This window comes from Mustela lutreola, chromosome 4, assembly GCF_030435805.1.
Source record: "Mustela lutreola isolate mMusLut2 chromosome 4, mMusLut2.pri, whole genome shotgun sequence".
In the NCBI taxonomy this organism is placed as follows: Eukaryota; Metazoa; Chordata; class Mammalia; order Carnivora; family Mustelidae; genus Mustela; species Mustela lutreola.
Genome location: NC_081293.1, coordinates 187,961,043 through 187,986,469, shown reverse-complemented (window position 1 = coordinate 187,986,469; position 25,427 = coordinate 187,961,043). Strand labels below are relative to the sequence as shown.

Genomic DNA, 25,427 nt, shown 5'->3' with positions numbered 1-25,427 from the left:
ATTAGAGAAGGAATGGAATAAATATAAGACTTTGCCAAGAAAGAATCAACAGGATTAAGTGACCAAGCAGAAATCAGAGGGAAAGGGGAGGAGAGAGCCTAAAGCAGAACTGGTGCTAAAAAAAGAACAGAGAAATCAGAAGGAGCAGGTGTAGCTATTATTGATGCCATTCTCACATGAGGGATCTGAAACTCAGCAATATCATGGCATTTTCCCAGTGTCCCCAGGTGTCCGAGTTGAAAGAAGGGGCTCCGTATCCACAATATTGCATGATCAATTAAACTGAACTTGAATATGAACACTTTTTTTTTTTTTAATCAATGGTCATCACAGTCCAGCTTTCAACCCGACCGCCTTTTTACTTCTCCACTAAGATTTTCCTTTTCACTATACTGCAGGCACACTTCCTGTTCTAGTAAACTTAGCCTGCTCATGACTTTTCTTTTATGTCATTTTTGTTCTAATTCCATATCCTTGTTTTCCGTGAACCCTCTAAATCTCAGCCATCCTTCAAAGGTGAACCCGAGTTGGACTTCACCAGAAAAATCCTTCCCATTTATTGTAGCCTCCAAGGATACATGTTTCTTGGTCTTTGCCAACAAAATGAACACCTGGGCCCTGCACTGCCTTGCACTTCTAAACATTATGCATGTGTTACTGCCCTCCCAGTAAGGATTTCCTTGAGCTAAGAACCTGATATCTGAAACTTGTTTTTCTTTTCTCCATAGCAAGAGTTTACTTGGAGTAGAGAAGTATTTCTTGCAATATCTCCCTTCACTCCCCGTTCTAACTGCTGAGATATACCAAAATGGACTATAAGACTCAATTCAGTCAAGACAGGAAACTGCTATTCACCAGATTGTGCCTGATGAGTTCTTTAGCAAACTCAAAGGAAGAAGAAGCGTTGTCCATCAAGCTTTTGAGTTCTGCCTGAAATTAAAAAAGGAAAGGCTTAGGAAAATGACAAGTGTATAGTACTTATACCACATATTTGCACAATGTTTTATAGTTTACACAGAATTTAACATGCCATTTCATTCGTATTTCATTTGTTCCTCAGGACTCGAAGAGTCAGTGTGATTGTTAACCTCATTTTACAGATGAGAACATTGAGGCTTATAAACAATAAATGACTTGAAACTTACACAAAGCAGCAAGTTTGAAATGGGTGAGCTCACGTCTGAAGACTCCTACTTAATCTTTTCTTGCAGAGTCAAAGGTGATTAAGGAGCTAAACTTTTAAAACTGGGGCTGATTCTTCAATCTGACCATTCCACCCATCTCAAATTCTCTTAGTACCTCTTTTCAGTTGCACTGTTATATAGCACAATTAAAATAGCTTCTATCATTTATTAGACCTATCAGATCTCTTCTGTATTCTCTCACCCCCTTCACTCCCTGTAGAACAAATGGCCAGCCATTTCCAGCATCTTCGCTAATACCCTAGACTCACCTATCCTCCCTCAGCTTTTTGTTATTCCTACCTGCCAATCTATAATTTTGAGTTATCTTCCTTTCCTCCTTTTTCTACTTCTATCAGTTAGGTAGCTAAGTTTCTCAGGATAAAATAATTAAATTCTTGATTGTTCTCACTAACCACTACAAACGTGTTCTGTTTGATCACATATGGAATTGAGCATCTACCTCAGCAAACTTTTTATTTTTTAAATTTCTTTTTTTTTTTAAAGATTTTATTTATTTATTTGACAGGGAGAGAGAGATCACAAGTAGGCAGAGGCAGGTGGGGGTGGGGGAAGCAGGCTCCCCACTGAGCAGAGAGCCTGATGTGGGGCTCGATCCCAGGACCCTGAGATTATGAATGAAGCTGAAGGCAGAGGCTTAACTCTGAGCCACCTAGGCACCCCCTCAGCAAAATTTTCATTAATCCCTTCTCTTGTCCACAGCAGCAATTCTAAAGTGTTTGGAAATATTAGGCTAGATCAGCAGTTTGCAAGCTTTTAGATCTCAGGATATCTTTTACAATCTTAAAAATTGTTAAGGATCCCAAAGAGCTTTTGTTTACGTGGGTTACAGCCCATATAAATAGCCCATAGTATAATATATATTGTATTAGAAGTTAAAAAAGAAATTTTATTTATTTTATTTATTTTTTTTTTTAAAGATTTTATTTATTTATTTGACAGAGAGAAATTACAAGTACACTGAGAGGCAGGCAGAGAGAGAGAGAGAAGGAAGCAGGCTCCCTGCTGAGCAGAGAGCCCGATGCGGGACTCGATCCCAGGACCCTGAGATCATGACCTGAGCCGAAGGCAGCGGCTTAACCCACTGAGCCACCCAGGCGCCCCAAAAAAGAAATTTTAAAGTATTCAATTAATCAAACATAAGAAGAAGCCCACTACACATTAACATAAATATTTTTCATTTAAGAAAACTGCATTTATGGAACAAAAACTTAGTGAGAAGAATAGTACTGTTTTATATTTTTGCAAATCTCTTTAATGTCTGGCTTAAAAGAGGACAGCTAGATTAGCATGTCTCTATCTGCATTTGATGTATTTTGAAATATGCTATCTCTGGAAAGCTTCACTGCACACTTGAGCAAAGGAAAGTGAAAAGGCAAAATCTTTTATATCATAAGGACAATTCTTATTTAAGCCCTAGTTCCGGCTGGCCAAGTGAGATGCCTAGGGCACAGAACTGAAAGCAGCACTCACTGTACACGAAAAGATGTTCAGCATCATTAGTCATCAGAGAAATGCAAATCAAAACCACAATGAGATTCCACTGCACATCCAACGGGATGGCCACAATAAAAAATGTCAGATAATAACTGCTGGCAAGGATGTAGAGAAATCGAAACTCTTTTTTTTTTTTTTTTTTTAAAGATTTATTTATTTGACAGAGAGAAATCACAAGTAGACAGAGAGGCAGCCAGAGAGAGAGAGAGAGGGAAGCAGGCTCCCTGCTGAGCAGAAAGCCCGATGCGGGACTCGATCCCAGGACCCTGAGATCATGACCTGAGCCCAAGGCAGCGGCTTAATCCACTGAGCCACCCAGGCGCCCCGAGAAATCGAAACTCTTATACACTGCTGGTGGGAATGTAAACTGGTGTAGCTACTCTGTAAAACAGCCTGGCAGTTCCTCAATTAAATATAGAACTCTATATAACCCACTGATTCCACTCCTAGGCATAAGACCAAGAGAAATGGAAACATGTTCAACTCATGCCCAAGAACATGTACACAAACGCTTATAACAGCATTATTCATAATAGGCCCAAAGTGAAAATGACCCAATGTCCATCAGCTGATGAATGGAAAAACAAAATGTACTGTATCCGCATAATAGAATATTATTTGGTCATAAAAACGAATGAAGTACAATATAGGCTACAACATGATGAAATTTATAAACATGCTAAGTAAAAGAAGACAGTCATAAAAGTTCACACGTTGTATATTACTTTTATATGAAATATCCAGAACTGGCAAATCTAGAGTCAAAAAGCAGATATGCAATTGCTTGGGCTGGGGGGATAGGGGGCCGGGGGTTGATGGAGTTCCTAAGGAGCATGGCGTTTCTTTTTGAGGTAATGCAAATGCTCTAAAACTGAGCTGATGATTGCACATATCTGTGAAAAGAATGAGAGCTTTGTGTGTGCACTGTGCCAGGTACCAGGACACACATGTCAAAAGACACAGTTTCAATACTCAATGAGCTTGTCTAGATGAAAGATAATTAGGCAACTATCAAATAGTACGCATGCTATTTTATGTATGTATATATACCTATATATATATCTATAAATATACCTATATGTATCTGTCTATCTATCCATTCATCTATTTATATATAATCAGACATAAGAGAAAAGAAGAAAGTAGCCCCAAATTTGCAGTCAAGTCTGTGGACATAAGGGTCACATAGACAAGGGTTTGAGATCTGAATTTGTCACTTGTTAGGTGTAAAGCTTTGGGCAAGTTATTTAAATTACCTCAAGAATTAAGTGAATCATTACACATTATGTCATGCTTACTACAGAAGGGCAGAGTGCTACTGGTGTTTATGAGAGAAGGAGCCATAGAATATTGGATATATTATACAAATTCCTGGAGGAATGCCTGATTTTTAAGTGGCTTAATAAAATTATGGGCAAACACAAACTATATTCTATTGCTAACACCCTCCCCCCCCAAAAAAAAAGTTTGTCAGGGTACATTTGACATTGTTGTTGACTGCTGAAATACATTATAAAATTAATATGCAACCTGCACAGACACCATTTCAAATGAAAAAGCATGTCTTTTGGGTGACAGGTAATACAGTTTGGTGCCCTAACTTGCATCATGCTAGACCTCCAGAATATGGTTAACCATGCTACCCATATTAGACTATGGAAAGAACATGTGCAGACAAAATGTAAACATTTAATAGACTGGAAAAAATTTGGAAGAACTCCTAAGATTAACTCAAGATAGAAAGGCAAGAATATATTTCTTTTATTTGTTCTTACCAAAGACCATAAACTCTACCAGTTTACTATTAAACTGCTGGAGCTGGAAACTAGCCAATTAGGCAGACCCGGGGGACTTTGTAGTTGCAGTGAGTACACCCAAGAATGTATTGTACATAACATATAAATGGACTGCTCGACTGCATACTAAACAATTGAAGTGGTGGGCATTTGTATTGCCACAACAGATCACTTTTATCAACATAAGCCACAAAAAGTCAATCTGGGCCTATGCTAAGGGCACATGCTTTCTATGCCACCCCTCCCACAATTAATAAACACTGTTTCACTCAGGAGCTGAGTCTGCTGTCAGCTAAAATATGGAAATAATGTCCCTTGCTATGGCATTTACATAGTGAATTTTGCTTTGATAGAGTTAGTTTGCTGGTTTCAGTTCCTTTCCATCCTCCCCCAGTGGCATGATACCAGCTGAAACTGTTTTTTGGACAAGGGTGGGATTTTAAAATTTTGACACATGCACAAATTTTACATCAAATTTTGATGGTTTCTGACATCAACTAAAATAATGGTTGAGGAAGTAATTTCCACGGCCCCTCTCACACTGTTAATCTAAAAATAGCCTACATAGGGCACCTGGTTGGCTCAGTTGGTGGTGTGGGTGACTCTTGATCTTGGGGTTATAAGATTGAGCCCCATGTCGGGTGCAGACAGTACTTAATAAAACCTTCTAAAAAATCACCTGTTTATCACATAAATAAATAAATAGCTATAAATACATATAGTATAGAATATGCCCTCCTTTTTTTCCTCTCTCTATATATGCTTATGTATGTGTGTGTGTGTGTATAACATTAAATAAAAGGGGGTCCCTTGTATGGCCTACTATGCACTCTCAGTTTCCTATATAAAGAGAGCTGTAGCAGAATTTATCCACAGAATTGCCAGAGAAACTAAATAATAGATACAAACCATTCTGCATATGCCTAGAAGTTAGCTAATTTCTAAGTATTTATAAAACATTTACCACTATTGCCTCATGGGGTAACCCTAAAGAGATGCTGAATTGTACCAAGCAGAATGAGGCCTTCCAGGAAACGAGAATGGTATATGCAAAGCTACGATAGCAGGAAAGCATGGTGTGTGGAATAACATCAATGGCTAGACGGGAGAGGGCAGACTAGGGCAGGGAAATTATTTAAAGAACCAAAATAAAAGATGAGGAGTGCCCAGACTAGAGCAGTGGTAGAGGAGAAGAGATAGCTAAGATGCAGAACTGAGAGGAACTGGTAGATGTTTAGATGGGGCACTGAAGAAAAAGACAGATGGAAATCTTAGGTTTGTGATGGGATTTACATGTTGGTGACAATGAACCACAGAGCCACAAACCTATTTTAGAGGAAAAAGAACAACTGTCCACTTTCAACATATTTAAGGTAACGTAAAGCATCTAGGTAAAGATCGTCTCCAATACATTAGACACACAGAATTCAGAAATCAACATTTTTTAAGAATATCTAATCAATATAAATATTCATATATGGTTGGTTCTTACAGAATCACCCTGGCAATAACAAAGGGATATTGTATTAATTAGGAGATACAAATAATAGAGTCTTATGAATAACCCAAAAAGTATAGGGTTATTCAAAGTGGAATTAAATAAATTAAAAAACACATTCCCATCACTACCTCAGCTGCTTTGCCATTGTAAAGGCGAAAATGATTACAGGCCTTAAGATTGAGTGCGATGGTGCTATCAGGAATTTGCTGAAGGTAAACTGCCAGAACTTCTTGAGACACATCATAGTAATCCAACTTGTAGTAACATAGGGCCACGTATACATTGAGGGCAAGGTATTCCCTATTAGATAAAGAATTAAGGTTAACAGTTTAAGTCTACTTCATAGTAAGGTTGTCAAACTACAAAGACATCTTTAATGGCTCAAACTGACAGCCAGGTGAGGAGGACATGAACTTGCCTTTTGAATAAAGAAGGCAAGGTATCATCAGTGCAATATTTTTCTTTTGTATTATAGTATGTTGATGTTGTGATTTAAGTAGACAGAGAGATGACAGCTAAAGGAGAAAGGGAAGCATTCAACTCCTACCAGTTCATGTTAAAAAGACCAAACTAACGCATGCTCTAACTGGGCGAAACTGTAAATAAGTATGTACCAGACAAAGGACAGACACACAAAGCAAGCAGACTCAATGACTAGGAAGGGGAATGGGTGGGGTGCAGATAAGCAAAAGGGGAGAAGGCAGGTGGATGAGATATTTTTGGGAAGTGGGAGAGATACCCAGTGGTCAGTGATAAAGTTGGAATGTTAGTTCTTCAGAATGTTTTATTTCTAATTTTGTCGGCAAGTTCCCTGCAACCTAATACAATGTTGAAATGACAAATTTAGACCATGCATTTTCAATAGGGGCCATATCATCCTCAAAGGGGTAAAGATCCTTATGAAGAAGTGGAAAATTGTATTCATTTTAAGTATAAAGCATAGATATACATTCAGTATATACATGGACATACAGTGTATCTGTGGTTTTAAAATTTCACGGGTTGGGGGAAAGACCAAAAAGACTCCTTGGAAGGGTGATAGTGAAATAAAAGTGGAGAAACCCTGATCTAGAGAATAAGGAGTTCTTAATTGGATCACATTATTAGCTAAACAGATTTGAACACATGGTGATAATAGGTCGAAAGAACACTAGGTCCTCAGCCAAATCAGTTACAGAAAAAGCTAACAAAATGAGATCTGGAGTAGCCATGAAAGGACACAGACCTGTTATCTAGCAGTATTCGCTTATAAATATCAATAGCTTCTTGGTAGTGAGATCGCATATAGTGGATTGAGGCCAAACTGAGTTGATCTTCTGTGATATCCTGAAGATTCTGATGAAAGTTCATCAACTTCTTCTCATCATTAAACTAAAATTGACAGAGGGAAAAAGACATGTAAAGATTCATGAGAGTACAGTTAATCACCACCGACGGTACAGAGATTTTAACTCCTCCTCTTTTAGCCGTTTTGGTCTCTCAGTTCTCCCTATTTTCCTTCAGTTCCTTGTCTTCTCTCCTGTCTCGCCTTCAGAGTAAGAATGAAAACAGCCTCTGGAGGCAAAGCCTTTGAGTCACAGCTAATATTAATTACTTGACCCCCCCTTCCTTTCTATTTTTTCCCCTATGTCTTTTTATCATTCTTATATGCTGTTTTTAAGAGACACATTTTAAAAAATAAAGACACATTAAGGTAGAAAGTTTAAAAGTATGTGAAGAGAGGGGCACTAGGGCATCTCATCTTAAGTATATAAGGAGATATAATAGACAAACACCAAACAAAAGAGAGTGGTGTAGGTATACAAATATAACGAAGCCGACTTTATGTGAAGAGAAATTTTTAGAGATAGAGACATTGCACAATGATGTTTCAGTCCACTGGTGGATAGAACAATTCTAAATTTGTATGTACTTATTGATAGAGTCTGAAAAACATGTAATGCAAAAACTGAAAGAAGCAAACAGAGATGGATAATTACACTATGAAACTTTTAAATGTACTAAGAATAATCATTTTCATATACTGCCTATAGATGATTTGATAAAGTTTCCATAAAATAATTTAGAAATATCAATTAAAAGCTTTAAAAATAATATTTATTTTTAAAAATATTTTTTAAAATAATTTTTAAAATATTTTAATTTAAAATACTTAATTTAATTTCAAATGATTTTAAAAAATATTTATTTATTTAGAGCGAGAGGGAATCTGTGCATGTGTAAAAATGTGTGTGTATACATATGGATATATATATATGTATGTATGTTATATACATGGAATATAGCTCAACCATGAAAAAGAATGAAATCTTGCCATTTGGGACAAAAGGATGGATCTAGAGAGTAAAATGCCAAGTGAAATAAATCAGTTAGAGAAAGTCAAATACCATACGATTTCACTCATATGTGGAATTTTTTTTTCAAAATCTTTTTTTTTAAGATTTTATTTATTTGTTTGACAGAGACACACAGAGATCACAAGTAGGCAGAGAGGCAGGCAGAGAGAAAGAAGGAAGCTGGCAGAGAGCCCGATGGCCTTGATCCCGGGACCGTGGGATTATGACCTGAGCCAAAAGCAGAGGCTTAACCCACTGAGCCACCCAGGCGCCCACTCGTATGTAGAATTTAATAAATAAAACAAATGAGGAGAGAGAGACAGGCAAACCAAGAAACAAACTCTTAATGATGGTACCAGAGGGGAGGTGGGTAGGGGGATGGATTAAATACGTGATAAGGATTCGTAAGTATTAAAAAATTAAAAATAAACAAATAGACATATACATACATATGTACAATCTGAAAGTCAAATAACTAGGAAACATTAAATTATGATACACGCATACAATGAAATGTTATAAATGCCATTTTAAGACGTCACAGTCTTGGGGCACCTGGGTGGCTCAGTGGGTTAAGCCTCTGCCTTCAGCTCAGGTCATGATCTCACACTCCTGGGATTGAGCCCCGAATTGGGCTCTTTGCTTGGCAGGGAGCGTGCTTCCCCCTCCTCCTCTGCCTGCCTCTCTGCCTGCTTGTGATCGCTTTCTCTGTCAAAAAAATAAATAAAATCTTAAAAAAAAAAAAAAAAAGGCACAGTCTTAAAGACTATTTAGTGACTCAGGGATATGCTCATTGTATAAAGGTTAAGTTTAAAAAAAAAAGGCAGAATACAAAAACATATATTTGGTATAAGGCTCATTCTTCAAAACAGAAAAATGAACAAAATATAAATATGTGTATAAAAATAATTATCTTTATTTATTTGAGAGAGAGAGAGCACAAGCAGGGGGAGAGGCAGAAAGAGAAGCAGAGAACTTGACCAGAGAACTTGATGTGGGGCTCGATCCCAGGACCCCGGGATCACGACCTGAACTGAAGGCAGATGTTTAACCAATGGAGCTACCCAAGCACCCCTTAAAAATAATTATCTTAAATGGAGATATAAGGGACACCTGGGTGGCTCAGTTGGTTAAGCAGCTACCTTCGGCTCAGGTCATGATCTCAGGGTCCTGGGATTGAGTCCCACATCGGGCTCCTTGCTCGGCAGGGAGCCTGCTTCTCCCTCTGCCTCTGCCTGTCTCTCTGTTTGCCTGTGCTCGCTCGCTCTCTCTCCCTCTGTCTCGGACAAATAAATAAACAAAATCTTAAAAAAAAAATAAATGGAGATATAAGATAACAAAAGACTGAAATGCAGTTTCCTTTATTATTTATTTTTTTAATTTAAATTTTAGGTAGTTAACATACAGTGCAATATTGGTTTCTGAAGCAGAATTCAGTGATTCATCACTTACTTAAAACACCCAGTGCTCATCGTAACAAGTGCCCCCTTTAAGGACCATCACCCATCTAGCCCATCCCCCACCCTCCTCCCTCCATCAACCCTGTTTGTTCACTATCGTTAAGAGTTTCTTATGACTTATTTCCCTCTCTCCTTTTTTCCCCTCTTCCCCCTTCCCATATGTTCATCTGTTTTCTTTCTTAAATTCCACATATGAGTGAGATCATATGGTATTTGTCTTTCTCTATTTCACTTAGCATAATAGACTCTAGCTCCATCCATGTCATTGCAAATGGCAAGATTTCACTCTATTTTTATGGCTGAGTTATAGCCCACTGTACATATACACCACATGTTCTTTATCCATGCCTCGTCGATGGACATTTGGGCTCTCTTCATAGTTTGGCTACTCTTGATAATGCTGCTATAAACACTGGGGTGCAAATATTCCTTTGAATCTATATTTTTATATCCTTTGGGTAAATATCTAGTGGTGCAACTGCTGGATCATAGGGTAGTTGTATTTGTATTTTTAAAAAGATTTTATGTATTGATTTGAGAGGGGAGAGCGAGCATGAGTGGGGGAGGGGCTGTGAGAGGGGGAAAAGCAGACTCTCCATTGAGGGAGGAGCCTGACTCTAGGCTCTATCCCAGAACCCTGAGATCATGACCTGAGCCAAAGTCAGATGCCTAAGCAACTGAGCCACCCAGGTGCCCTTGGGCAGTTCAATTTGTAACATTTTGAGGAACCAGCATGCCATTCTCCAGAGTGGTTGCACCAGTTTGCATTTCCACCAACAGTGCAAGAGAATCCCCCTCCCCCTTTTTTTAAAGATTTTATTTATTTATTTGACAGACAGAGATCACAAGTAGGCAGAGAGGCAGGCAGAGAGAGAGAGAGAGGAGGAAGTGGGCTCCCTGCTAAGCAGAGAGCCTGATGCAGGGCTCGATCCCAGGATCCTGGGATCATGACCTGAGCCGAAGGCAGAGGCTCCAACCCACTGAGCCACCCAGGCGCCCCGAGAATTCCCCTTTCTTTGCATCCTCACCAACCCCTGTTGCTTCTTATGTTGTTAATTTTAGCCATCCTGACATGTGAGATGGTATCTCATCATGGTTTTGATATATATTTCCTTGATGATGAGTGATACTGAGCATCTTTTCATGTGTCTGTTAGCCATTTGGGTATCTTTTCTGGAAAGTGTCTACTCATGTCTTCTGCCCATTTCTCAATTGGGTTGTTTTTTTGGGTATGGAGTTCGATTAAGCTCTTTGTAGATTTTGCAAATATTTTCTCCCATACTGTAGGCTGCCTTTTAGTTTCGTTGACTGTTTTCTTTGCTGTAGAAACTTTTTTATCTTGATGAAGTCCCAATAGTTCACTTTGGCTTTTGTTTTCCTTGCTTCAGGAGAGGAATCTAGCAAGAAGTTGCTATGGCTGAGGTAAAAAAGGTTGCTGCCTATATTCTCAAGGATCACGATGGTTTCCTGTCTCACATTAAGGTCTTTCTTTTTTTTTTTTTTTTTTTTTTTAAGATTTTATTTATTTACTTGAGAGAGAGCATGAACGAGGAGAAGGTCAGAGAGAGAAGCAGACTCCCCATGGAGCTGGGAGCCCAATGCGGGACTCGATCCCGGGACTCCAGGATCATGACCTGAGCTGAAGGCAGTCGTCCAACCAACTGAGCCACCCAGGCGTCCCTCACATTAAGGTCTTTCACCCGTTTTGAATTTATTTTTGTGTATGATGTAAGAAAGTGGTCTAGTTTCATTCTTCTGCATGATGCTGTCCAGTTTTCCCAACACCATTTGAAGAGAATGATTTTTTTCCATTGGATCTTCTTTCCTGCTTTGTCAAATATTAGTTGACCATACAATTATGGGTCCATTTCTGGGTTCTCTATTCTGTTCCACTGATCTGTGTGTCTGTTTTTGTTCCCATACCATACTGTCTTGATCACCATAGCTTTGTAATAAAGCTTGAAATCTGGAATCATGATGCCTTCAAGTTTGTTCTTCTTTTTCAGAATTGCTTTGGCTATTCAGGGTGTTTTGTGGCTCCATACAGATTTTAGGACTATTTGTTCTAGCTCTGTGAAAAATGCTGGTGGTGTTTTGATGGGGATTACATCAAATGTGTAGATGACTTTGGGTAGTACAGACACTTTAACAATGTTTGTTCTTCCAATCCATGAGCATAGAATGCTCTTCCACTTCTTTGTGCCCTCTTCAATTTCTTTCGTAAGTGCTCTATAGTTTCCAGAGTACAGATGTTTTATTTCTTTAGTTAGATTTACTCCTAGGTATCTTATTGTTTTTGACATAATTGCAAATGGGATTGATTCCTTAATTTCTTTGGTGTATAGAAATGCCAACAGATTTTTGCACATTGACTTTATATCTTATGATTTTGCTGAACTCATGTATCAGTTCTAGCAATTGTTTGGCAGAGTCTTTCAGGTTTTCTTTTATGTAGAGTATCATGTCATCTGCAAATAGTGAAAGTTTCTCTTCTCCCTTGCCAATGTGGATGTCTTTTATTCTTTTTGTTGTCTAACTGCTGAGGCTAAGACTTCCAGTACCATGTTAATTAGTAATGGTAAGAGTGGACATCCTTGTCTTCTTCCTGACCATAGAGGAAAGGGTCTCAATTTTTCCTTACTGAGGATAGTATTAGCTGTGGGTCTTTTGTATATGGCCTTTACGATGTTGAGGTATGTTCTATCTATTCCTACTTTGTTAAGTTTTTTTTTTTAATCAATAAAGGATGCTATATTTTGTCAAATGCTTTTTTTGTATCTATTGACAGGATCATATGGTTTTTATCCTTTTATTAATAAATCGTATCACATTGATTGATTTACAAATTCCACCCTTGTAGCCCAGGAATAAATCCCACTGGATGGTGGTGAATAATTCTTTTAATGTAGTATTGAATTCAATTTATTAGTATTTTATTGAGAATTTTTGCATTTATGTTCATTAGGGATATTGGCCTGTAATTCTCCTTTTTAGTGGGTATAGATTTTATTTTCTCTTTCAACTTTTGCTTACTTATATTTTATTTAATAGAATTAATGTGTAACTTCTATAATATGGAAAATTATTTTTAAGAAACCATTTTATAAGCTGGGGTGCCTGATTGGTTCAGAAGGTACAGAATGTGACTCTTGATCTTGAGATCATGAGTTCAAGCCCCATTGAGTATAGAGCTTACTATAAAAAAAGAAAAGAAAATTTGGGGTGCCTTGCTGGCTCAGTTGGAAGAACCTGTGACTCTTGATCATAGGGTTGTGAGTTCGAGTCTCCTGTTGGGTACAGAGATTTACTTAAATGAATAAACAAAAACTTAAAAAGGGGGTACCTGAGTGGCTCAGTCAGTTAAGCATGTGACTCTTGATTTCAGCTCAGGTCATGACCTTAGGGTTGTGAGATCGAGCCCTGCATCAGGCTCCACACCAGATATGGAACCTGCTCGAGATGCTCTCTCTCACTCCCCCACCCTACGCTAGTGTGTTCTCTCTCTTAAAAACAAAACAAAACAAACTTGCTGCTATAAGGCAATTCTGAAAAGTGTGTGTTTCTAGGAGTTAAGGTGTCTTAGAGTCTGCTTCCAAGAGACAATAGGATCATTGAAACAAACTAATCTGAAATGACTACTACTTAAAAAAAACCTAAAATCTAACATCTCTTATTAGTAAAGAACACTCAGAAAAGAAAATCCTATAAAGTCAATACCTATATTCTACTTGTTCTAGAAATACTATTAATAAGCATTTCTAGTTCATTATCTTTCACCATTGTTCTTAATAAGAAGTATGAAAAAATATTTTAAAACAAAAAATGTGATATGAGAACATAAATACCTTATGAGCCAAGTGGAAAAGGAGGCGGTTTTGAAGTCGGCTTTTTGGAGCTGTAAAAAAGACGTTCAAGCTGCTTATTAATTGTCTAAGGCACTTAGTCCTTTACAAGAATAATATGAAACTCAGATAATGTTCCCAAATCCTTATCTATGTGACCCTGATATGTCCCGACTATAATATATATTATTTTCATCTGGTCTCTACCTGCAGAAGCAGCAACTGCATCAGGAACCAGAAAAAAAAAGTTCGCTCCTTCCCCAGCACTTGTTCTACTAGCTTCTATCATGGTGACCCACAGCACAGGACGCCACACACACAGTTCTGGTAGCGGCCCACCACCATGCTACTCACACACTGACCAAACACTGAAAATAAAGTTATATTTATCCCAATTCATGTAGAAATCCCTGTCATTAGCTATTCTTCCAAGTATTCTTTGTCAATTCCTTCTGAAATCTCCTTTTCTACAGTTATACAGCCATATTTCCTTAGATACTAGCTCAATCTCTACTCCACAGATCTTCGAGCATGATCATCGGCCACAGTTAAACACTCAACCAGTGTTAACACTTCAAGTTCCAAATCCCGTTTGCACTGCTGAAGAATTTTCTGGATGCCTAACCTTACATTTTTTTAAAGATTTTATTTATTGATTGATTTATTTGAGGGACAGAGATCACAAGCAGGCAGAGAGGCAGGCAGAGAGAAAGGAGGAAGCAGCCCCCCTTCCCCTTCCCGCGCTGAGCAGAGAGCCCAACATGGGGCTTGATCCCAGGACCCTGGGATCATGACCTGAGCAGAAGGCAGAGGCTTTAACCCACTGAGCCACCCAGGCGCCCCCATTTATTTATTTTTTTTTTCTTACAGAAAAAACTCATACTTCAAAGCATAAAAAAGAAAAAAAAATTATATGGCAAGATAGGTAGCTACCGTGATCACTTTCTGTGTGTCTGACAATGTTATAGGCACAGACACAGTCTAGAAACATAAGAAAAATAAGTAACTTACAGGCCTATATAACTACATTAAGAAAGACTGTATCAGAACACGGACACAGTTTGGGTACAAATCAAGAAAGGGTCCAAGTTTCATGTGATCCCTGAATTTGAACTGGAATAGTTCCTAAATATGTATGAATCTGTTAATTCTCTAAGAATTCTATCCTGGAATATATTCTTCACTAACAAATTTCCTAACAAACAGTCCCTTGCCAGTTTCTCTACATTTCTGTGAATTTAATTTGATGCACACTCTCATTATTCTTAATCCTTCCTCCCCTGTTTCTCTTTGCCCTATTCTTATTTGCAAGTTGATGTCCAGTTCTTAGACAGCTGTCAGGACAAGAAAAGCAAACGACAACTAGTCTGGATTTTTCAAGCCGAAATTATTTGGTTTCTCATTCAGAAGCAGGGAAAACAGCTATAACATCCACATCCCTAGGGCTTAGACAGCTACCTCCAACTCCTACAACAGCATGAATATCCTACACCATGAGGGGGCCTAAGAAAGAGAACTTGCTCTTTTGCTTCTTTCATTCTGCTTATCTGCTGTAGCTTCTGGGAAGGCGGGGTGGGGACAGAAAGCAGCACAGAGATTAACACTCTCTTTAAATGTAAAATTGCTCAGATTCAATGTTCTTTGAAGATTAAATCTATTTTTTAGTTTTTTTTTTTTTTAAGATTTTATTTATTTATTTGACAGAGAGATCACAAATAGGCAGAGAGACTGACAGAGAGAGAGATGAGGAGAAGCAGGCTCCCTGCTGAGCAGAGAGCCCTATGCGGGACTCGATCCCAGGCCCCTGGGATCATGACCTGAGCTGAAGGTAGAGGCTCAACCCACTGAGCCACCCAGGCGCCCCTATTTTTTAGTTTTTTAAAAAATTTTATTTTAAATTAATTTCTACACCCAACATGGGGCTTGAACTTACAAACCCCAAGATCAAAAGTCACATGCTCTACCGAGTGAGCCAGCCAGGTGTCCCTATTTTCTAGTTTTCTAATTATACTGGTTTTTCCTCAGTAAAAAAAAGGAATTAAATATGTTTTAAAATCTCCGAAATAACTCATACCATTAGTGACAAATCCTGGATATTAAAGGGGCCATTTTACCTTTAAATCCAGCGGCTTCAGCTTGTTTATACATTCCAAGAAAAAAGTAGGTACAGGCTAGGTTCACCCAGACTTCAGGATTGCAATTTTCCTCTTTGGTCGCATTTTCATATTCCTGAAATATATATTAAGCAGGGATCTCACTTCCGCAGTAAAGCAATCAAGGACCCATTCCTCTATAATGGAACAGAATTTCTTACCGAGATTGGGCAACTTCACATTTAGGGAATCCTGTAAGCTCCACTATCCTGTACCTTTAAGGTTAAATACTAAAGTTACAAATCAATTCTACCCATGGTGGGTGGGGGAGTGGGGCTGTTGTCCACAAAACCTTTTTTTTTTTTTCTTAAGATTTACTTATTTATTTGAGAAAGAGAGAGAGAGCGCGCGCAATGCACACCCAGGGGGAAGGGCAAAAGGAGAAGAGAATCAAGCAGACAGCAAGCTGAGTGCAGACTTGGACGCTGGGCTCGATCTCACAACCCTGAGATCATGACCTGAAACACAGCCTGACCCTTAACTGACTGCGCCACCCAGGCACCTGTTTTCCACGCTGAACTTGTTCCCGCCCCCTCCTTTTAACAGTGATATGGGCTAATAAACTGCAGAAATGAAAAGTAACTGAAATATTTTATTTTTGCTAACTTAAAGAGATAAACAAGGGGTGCCTGAGTGGCTCAGTCAGTTAAACCTCCATTTTTGGTTTTGGGATGGAGCCCCGCATCTGTCTTTGAGCTCAGTATGGAGCCTGCTTAGGATTCTCTCTCCTTCTCCCTCTCCACCCCATCCCCTCAAATAAATAAATAAAATCTTAAAAAAAAAAAAAAAAAAAAAAGGAGGGATGCCTGGGTGGCTCAGTCGTTAAGCGTCTGCCTTGGGCTGGGGTCATGACCCCAGGATCCTAGGATGGAGCCCCAGGTTGGGCTCCTGGCTCACAGGGAGTTTGCTTCCTTCTCCCTCTCCTCCCTGTTGGTGCTCTCTCTCGCTATTTCTCTCTCTCTCAGATCAATAAACAAAATCTTTACTTCTTTTTTTTTTTAAGATTTTATTTATTTATCAGAGAGAGAGGGGGGGAGAGAGTGAGCACAGGCAGACAGAATGGCAGGCAGAGGCAGAGGGAGAAGCAGGCTCCCTGCCGAGCAAGGAGCCTGATGTGGGACTCGATCCCAGGACCCTGGGATCATGACCTGGGCCGAAGGCAGCTGCTTAACCAACTGAGCCACCCAGGCGTCCCACAAAATCTTTACTTCTTAAAGTTTTTAAAAGATTTTATTTATTTATTTGACAAAGAGAGTGAGGGTGCAGGTAAAGGAAGAGGGAGAAGCAGGCTCCCTATGGAGCCAGGAGTCCCATGCGGGGCTCCATCCCAAGACCCTGGGACCATGACCTGAGCTGAAGGCAGACGCTTAAGTGACTGAGCCACCCAGGCACCCCATAAACAAAATCTTTAAAATCTTTAAAATCTTAAAAAAAATTTTTTTTAATTAAAGAAAAAAAGGAAAGCAGGATACCTCACAAGAAATGCATAGGTTCAGTTAACTTAAAATCTAATAACCTTAATATACTACAACAAATATCACTTCATTCTAATTGTTTTCTGGCTTTATTTATTTGGCTTTACATTTTATTTATTTATTTATTTATTTATTTATATATTTTTTAAAGATTTTATTTATTCATTTGACAGAGAGAAATCACAAGTAGATGGAGAGGCAATTAGAGAGAAAGAGAGAGAGGGAAGCAGGCTCCCTGCCGAGCAGAGAGCCCGATGTGGGACTCGATCCCAGGACCCTGAGATCATGACCTGAGCCGAAGGCAGCGGCCTAACCCACTGAGCCACCCAGGCGCCCTATTTATTTTTTTTTTAAAAGATTTTATTTATTTATTTGACAGAGAGAAATCACAAGTAGACAGAGAGGCAGGCAGAGAGAGAGAGAGGGAAGCAGGCTCCCCGCTGAGCAGAGAGCTCGATGCGGGACTCGATCCCAGGACCCTGAGACCATGACCCGAGCCGAAGGCAGCGGCTTAACCCACTGAGCCACCCAGGCGCCCTGGCTTTACATTTTAAAAAGACATTTTCTTCCTGCCAAGAACACCTTCTGAGATTCCCTTTGTCAACTATGTTTTCCATATACTCTTATTATTTACCAGTCCATACCAAATAGCTTTGTTTCTTTTTCTTACTACATTGGGGCTCTCTCCTCTATATCTTTCACAAATTCTACCAGCTTCTATTCTGTCCTCACATCTTCTCTTTGCCCTCACAGATTTTGCTGTTTTTGCTCTTCGTCATACCTCCTCATTACGTGATCTTAGACACTTTCATTTTGGTTATGCATGCTCTATAAATATCCTTGGATTACAGTTGGGGGTAAGGATACGTGGAAATGTTTAAACAACTTCATCCATGCTTTAAAAACTGCTGGACAAAAGGGAACTATAATTTTATCTAGATTCATATTCCTATAGGTTGCTCATTACATAGGTGCTGTTTACAACAACAAAGAAAAACAACTTTCAAAACTCAACTTGCACAAACATAAAGATAACATTTCCTATGCATAAAATTAATCAAGCAAAATGAAAATGAACTTCTTTTGAGAGAAGCATCATGGAAATTTTATCAAGAGGGTTTATTTCTATTCTTTTGAAAATTTCCCTAAGAAATGCTAATATATATATCATTAGTATATATCTAAAAGCAAAGAGTAAACAAGATATATAAGATATTGATATATATGTATATATCTATATATATATTTGAACTTATAGAGAAGATTTCTGAAGCAATACATCAAACAAGAGCCAGTGGTTGCCTCTGTTAACAAAGAAATAGGATTGTGGAAGGCAAAGAGAGGATGTTTTACTTTTTACTTTGTTTCCTTCTGCATTGTTTGAATTTTACCAGGAGCACGTATCATTATAATACAAAGCTTAATAACTTTCAAAATCCTTGTGTTGCATTTTTTTTTTTTTTTTTTTTTTAACTAACCTCCAAAGCTCTCTTGTAGTCACCCAGGTGAAAAGCACAGTATCCGATCCACAGGTTAGTATCCTCTTCTTGTTCCCCAACGTGACGTTTGAACTTCAGGTTAAAATTTCAGAAAGAAAGAGAGTGAGAGAGAGAGGAGGAAGAAAGAAAGAAAGAAGGGGGGGTAGAAAGGGAGGGCGGGAGGAAAGGAAGAAAGACAGAAAGAAGGAGGGAAGGAAAAAAGAAGGAAGGAGGGAGTGAGGACGGGAGGGAGGGAAAGACAGACAGACGTTGAATAAACCATCTATTTAAAAAACTGCTATGTTGGGGCACCCGGTTGGCTCAGTCAGTGGCGTGTGTGACTCTTGATCTTGGAGTTGTGAGTTTGCATCCCACACTGGGTGTAGAGATTACTTAAAAATAAAATTTTTTAAAAAATTAAAAACAAACAAACAACACTGCTATGTTAAACTACCAATAAACAAATCAGCAAGGAAATTGCAAGTAACAGAAGTAAGACAATACTGTTTAATTAAGCCTATACCTAGGGAACTCAGCACAATTACTACCCCCCCCAAACTTTTTTTTAAGTAGACTCCACACGTAGTATGGAGCCCAACTTGAACTCACGGGGCTTGAAATCATGACCCTGCAATCAAGACCTGGCCTGAGATCGAGTCTGATGCTTAACTGACTGAGTCATCAGGCGCCCCAGCACAATTTCCTTCTAATTGTCACAGAAACGTTTATTTTTTTTGAATGCTGCAAAAACTAACAGAATATACATTCCACTTATTCCAGGAAGTATCATCAAATGCTAGAAGAATGGCTGCTGCAGAGCAACTGAAACAGGCTATACTGAAACAATGTGTGTAACTGTACCGATGGACTCAATTATTTTCAATGTTAGGAATGAAAAGAATTTCAATGTTTGCTTTGTACATTACTCAAGAAAACTATAGCACAGACAGATTATTTCTTAGATATTCACAAGATGAAAAATCTAGTTCACTTAATATTTCCAGTTGAAAGAAACATATATTTTCAAACATTTCACCTTTGTTTTCCTGGATTAATGGACATCTTATTCCAGAAAGTATTTAAGAGTTATCCCCATAACAATTCCGGGGGCTATTAAGAAACTCAAGATTTATGCAAAGTTTCTGATGCCAAATACCTGAAGGTTAGAGAGATTAAGCAATGAACTCAAGACCACCACAGCCAGGGAGGGCAGTAGCAGGGACCACCACAGTCCACTGACTCCATCACCTGTGTTCTCACCCTCCATGCTCTACTGCCTCCCAACGTACACATCAAACCTGTCCCATTAGCGCACACATACATTTACTCATAGGTATCTTTCACTGAGAATAAGCCATTATATCATTCTGTTACTCTTAAATAGGCTTACCAGGGCCTATAAGAATTAAGGATATTGAGAAGACTGGCCTCATTTATGTGCATTGTGAAAAAATATCCCAGCCAACGGAAGTCCTGTTTTGGAGGAAAGCGATGAGGCCTTGAAGGACGAGTTTGAACTCCCATGATAAGGTGAGAGTTTTCCATTTTACAGGCTGATACACAAAAAACTGGTTAAAAAGAAAATGAAGTGGGAGGGTGCCTAGGTGGCGCGGTTATTAAGCATCTGCCTTCAGCTCAGGTCATGAGCCCAGGGTCCTGGGATCGAGCCCCACATCGGGCTCCCTGCTTGGCAGGAAGCCTGCTTCTCCCTCTCCCACGCCCCCTGCTTGTGTTTCCTCTCTCACTATCTCTCTCTCTGTCAAATAAATAAATAAAATCTTTAAAAAAAAATTAAATAGGGAGCGAACACCTATTTATAGAGCATTCCTACAGAACACTGGTGCCTTGACTGTTACAAGATGAAGACAACCATTAATACTTCCTGTTCTAGGATAAGAACTTACTCCTGAAGTTAACACCGTAACATTACAAGTCTTCCTTACACAAAACGCTGTGGATCTGAGGACAGTGCCTTAAGTCTGAAGAAATTCTTATTCGAAGTCTCCCTGAATTTGCTTCAGGAATTGCCTGGAACCACAGGAAAGCTCATGAGGCCCCCCTCCCCCAAAGCACAGTAGTACCCATTCCTATACACCATGGCTCTTTAACCACCCACCTAAGAATAAGCATAGAACAGAGCCTCCCTGATAACTTAAAAGCAGTGTGGGATTACACAGGAAGGAAAATGTGGTCATCGTCTCAAAGACAAGAGAGAAGAGAAAGGGGACTGATACAAATTAGATATATAACGACCACTTAGTCCACTGATTTACAGAGCTAGAAGGTCTTTCCAAGTCAACTTCCCCACTTTATTTATTTCTTTAAGATTTTATTTATTTATTTCTTTATTTGAGAGAGTGAGGGAGCGTGCGCACGCGAGCATGAGTTGGGAGGGGGCAAAGGAGGGGGAAGAGGGAGCGGGAGAAGAAGACGCCCTGTCAAGCACGAAGTCCGACATGGGGCTCCATCCCAGGACCCTGAGATCATGACCTGAGCCAAAGGCAGACTCTTAACTGACTGAGCCACCCAGGTGCCCCCAACTTCCCCAATTTGAAGATGAGAATGCTGACACCAAAAATGTCAAACAAAGTTCTCGATAGCAGAGCTAATGAGAAACAGAAGACTGTACATGGAAGACTGAGGAATATATAAAACTAATTAAAACAATTATTATTGATAGATTACAAGTACTGAAAGATTACATATAGCCAGAGTAGTGCTTTGGAGAAATGACTGGCACCACACAACCAGATTGTCCTGTCAAAACTCTTCTCTTCATTCCTTGGTGTGCCCCTTCATCCTCCAACAACGTGTGATTCCCACAAGGCAGCTTCTCAAAGCGTAGTATCCTTGGATCACCTACATCAGAAGCACTTGGGCCACTTGTCAAAAATGCAGGTTCCTGAGCACCACTGCAGACCGATTTGGAAAGAATGAGAATCCCTAAGGCAGGAGTCTGGGAATATACATTTTAATAAGCAGCCTAGGTGGTCCTGATGTGTATCAGAAGTTGAGAACTACTGCCATAGAGATTTGAAGTATTTTCTGAAGAAACAGTGCTCTAGACAAGAAGCATGAAGCATGGTGGGATTATATAAATGATCCAGACTTTATAACATATAATAGGAATAAACATAAGTTGGTCAGCACTCGGGATAGCATCAGTTCACTGCGTGAACTGATGCTATTTTAAATGTCCCGCCATAGTTTTAGCTGAATTCACCACAGTGGGACTAGAGGTAACCCAAAGTGTCCTTCATGAAGTAAGTCTGTCTTCTTAGTTCATCTTTTTTTTTTTCTTTAAAGATTTTATTTATTTATTTGACACAGAGAGAGAAATCACAAGTAGGCAGAGAGGCAGGCAGAGAGAGGAGGAAGCAGGCTCCTTGCTGAGCAGAGAGCCCGATGCGGGACTCGATCCCAGGACCCTGAGATCATGACCTGAGCCGAAGGCAGAGGCTTAACCCACTGAGCCACCCAGGCACCCCATCTTTTTTTTTTTTTTTTAAGATTTTATTTACTTATTATTTATTTATTTATTTATTTTTATTTTTTAAGATTTTATTTATTTATTTGACAGAGAGAGAAATCACAAGTAGGCGGAGAGTCAGGCAGAGAGAGAGAGAGAGAGAGAAGCAGGCTCCCGCTGAGCAAAGAGCCCGATGCGGGGCTCGATCCCAGGACACCGAGATCATGACCTGAGCCGAAGGCAGAGGCTTTAACCCACTGAGCCACCCAGGCGCCCCTTCTTAGTTCATCTTTAATCAGGTCTATCGTTAACACGGAATCAGCAGTCTGTGCCTGACTAAATTTACAGGAAGCCCCCCCCCCGGCCCCCTCCAAAGCGCCCACCTGTTCCAAGAGCACAACAAGCGGCATTCGCCCGAGCATTCACCCCCTTTTAAGAAGCAACCTTCTTTGCACATTACCTCCAGTAGGGTAATAGCTCCAGTGAAATCTCTTTGCGAAAGTAGTTCCTCTAGTTTCGGAATCTTCCTCCCTTTCTTCTTTCTTTTGTCGGTGTGCGGTAGGTCCCCGCCTACAGCGGGTTTGGCCCTTGAGAGCATCTGTGAAGGAAGCAACGAAGACAGCTGTGACATCGAACTCCGACCGTCAGTTTTAAACTTGGGGCGACAGCCCCAGAATCTGCAAGTCAAACTTTTACCAACGGAACCTCAGGGAAACCCGTTCAAGCTCTCGGGATCACGTATTTTACCGAAAAGGGCCGTCACCCTGCGCTTGAGCGGAACCCAACGGCTACCACACCTAATCTTCTTGACCAATTCATTCGCGCGGGCTAAGCGAGGCTTTCGCGCAGCTTCTGTCATCTCCGCCCTTCCTCGATCTGCTTTCCACCCCCGCGCGGAGACAGAGAAGCAGAGGGAAGAAAGCTGCGAGGTGTTTACAGTTGCATCCCGGTCTCCCGTGAGAACCGGCGTAAGGCGGGGAAAGCATCCTCCGCTGACACTCCTAGACTTCACCCAGACGTGTGCTGGGAACCTCCGATCTCCGGTCCTAGGTTCCACTCAAGGTTCTCCCTCACTGTTCAGAGCCACTAACCATCTTGGCGTTGGTTCGGGGAGCCCCTTCCCGGGACCGACAGACAGGAGAGGCCCAGCCTCAGCGCCTCATGGCAGGCACACAGCTCTCCTCGTCTCCACGGCAACCCTGCGAGGGTGGGGTTTGGTTCGTCGACGAGAAGCACTCTCAGGAGAACCGGTGCCCGCGGCTATTTGGTTCCGCCCGACTCCGTCGCTGAAGCAGTGGAAGTTCTTCTCATTGAGGAGGAGAGGCGTCTTTCTGGGTTCTGGGAGGGAAAGTTTGTTTCTCTACTTACGGGTTTACTTTAAGAAAAAACGAATTCGAACGGCATTCCTTTTTTCAAATACGAGTTCCCGGGGAAAGTTATTTTGAAGGACCACTTCCGATTTGGACCGCGTTGGGCTCCATAGCAACACCCGGCGCTGACTGGCACGTGATCCTGGGCCTCGGGACTCGGAGAAGCTTAGAAAGTATCGCTGAACCGAGGAGTTGGCGTTTCTAGGCGGGAGTTCACCAAAATACAATTCCTTATCTACCTACGTAAACATAATAAGGAACTGTAGTAAATACATGTTGATTGGACGACTTAATTTATCGACTTTATTCCTGAACCGCGTTCATGCGGTTGCAGGAGGATGAAACCATCGCATCGTGTTATGTCAGCGCTGGAAGGAATCTTAAAGGACATGCAGTGCGAACTTTGTAACGCGACCGAACGAGAGCTCGTCCACCCGACGGGCAGCAAGCCAGGAACAACGGACACGGAGCTTCTGCAGAAGTGAAGAAAGGCTATTTATTGATGGGGCGCCACCCCGGAGAAGGAGGGAATTGATGCTCAAAAGTCCCCAGCTCCACAGTGGCTTACAAGCAGGGGTTTTTCAAAGGGCGAGAATCCAGGGTAAGGGTCTCAGGGCCTTGGGTCATGGTGGATGATTACGGGTTAGGCCAGCTATAATATTTCCCTTCTTGATCATCTTATCCCTTCTGGCGTCTCCCAGTCTGGTTTCGGTGTGATTGTTTCGAGGTGGTCGTTCTGCTTCAGGGGCCTGGTCGTTCTGCTTTAGGGGCTTGGAACTGCGAGACATTCTGAGCAGATTGCACTGGTGATGTCATCTCTAGAGTACAAAGGCGAAAGTTCTACATCCCGTAACTTCGGCTAAGCTGCAAATTATTGTTTTTCTTCTTACATGTCACATTATGTTTGTTATCTCAGGCAGAACAGTATCCCACTGACCTTTTGGGAAGCAACTTTACATTATTTCCTGAGGCAATTTTACAGGTTTCTTTAACAGTGCCTAAGGACTACATGACTCTAGTCAGAGGCAGCTGGGAGCAATATGTCTGAACTGTGGGGTCTGTCAGCGCTTGCATCCCACGTTTCACCCTGAAAATTAGCAGACTAAGGAACTAACATCTGGAGTATTCTCCCAAGTGTATAGGTTGTTGTGGCATAGCTGAATTACATCACAGACCACTCTATACAACTGGCCCTGTAGAGACTCCTATATACCGTAAGCTCAAAAAGGCCACATGGGGTTTCCTAGATTTTTTTGCATCCTCCTCATGCTCCAGCCCTTGTCTCCTACCACACATCACTTGGAGAATAAGTAAATGACTACATGCCATAATTCACTGATACATACACTCTTGTATAGGTCCTTATATTCAGAGATAGGAACATGCGTAGATTTAAGAAATGCACAAATTCACCAGCACTATACTTATATTTCTTTTGGTTCCAAATGTTAGAAATATGTCTACTTTTGGTTGATTTAAAGCAAAATTATTATTTTTTTAAAAGAATTTATTTATTTTTTTGACAGACAGAGATCACATGTAGGCAGAGAGGCAGGCAGAGAGAGAGGGGGAAGCAGGCTCCCTGCCCAGCAGAGGGCATGATGTGGGGCTTGATCCTAGAACCCTGGGATCATGACCTGAGCGGAAGACAGAGGCTTTAACCCGCTGAGCCACCCAGGTGCCCCTAAAGCAAAATTATTTTTAAGCTCTTCTTTAAAGAAGTCTACATATTTTTGTAATTGCTTTATTCCACTGTCATTCAAATATTGAACTCATCCTTTTAAAGCACATAATTCCCTGACTTTAAGCACAAATATTCCCTGCTTTTTGGAAGTTGAAGTTTGGTTC

The 25,427-nt window shown here is 40.3% G+C and overlaps 1 protein-coding gene across 4 annotated transcripts in view; it reads right to left on the bottom strand.

Annotated features, from left to right (window-relative positions):
• Positions 1-24,969, bottom strand: part of IFT56 (intraflagellar transport 56) — a 47,239-nt gene extending 22,270 nt beyond the window's left edge. Inside the window, exons 1-8 of one of the 4 annotated variants that reach the window (XM_059171981.1) lie at positions 23,301-24,969; positions 22,670-22,807; positions 18,741-18,833; positions 15,749-15,863; positions 13,638-13,687; positions 7,222-7,367; positions 6,125-6,296; positions 856-930 (exon numbers count right to left, since the gene is read on the bottom strand). In XM_059171981.1, coding sequence (XP_059027964.1) covers positions 856-930; positions 6,125-6,296; positions 7,222-7,367; positions 13,638-13,687; positions 15,749-15,863; positions 18,741-18,833; positions 22,670-22,807; positions 23,301-23,303 — 792 coding nt within the window. In that variant the 5' untranslated portion in view covers positions 23,304-24,969. Of the gene's footprint in view, positions 1-855; positions 931-6,124; positions 6,297-7,221; positions 7,368-13,637; positions 13,688-15,748; positions 15,864-18,740; positions 18,834-22,669; positions 22,808-23,300 lie in introns of those variants that run through there. The other 3 variants (XM_059171979.1, XM_059171980.1, XM_059171982.1) reach the window with 3 other exon arrangements.
• Between the last annotated feature and the right edge of the window lie 458 nt (positions 24,970-25,427).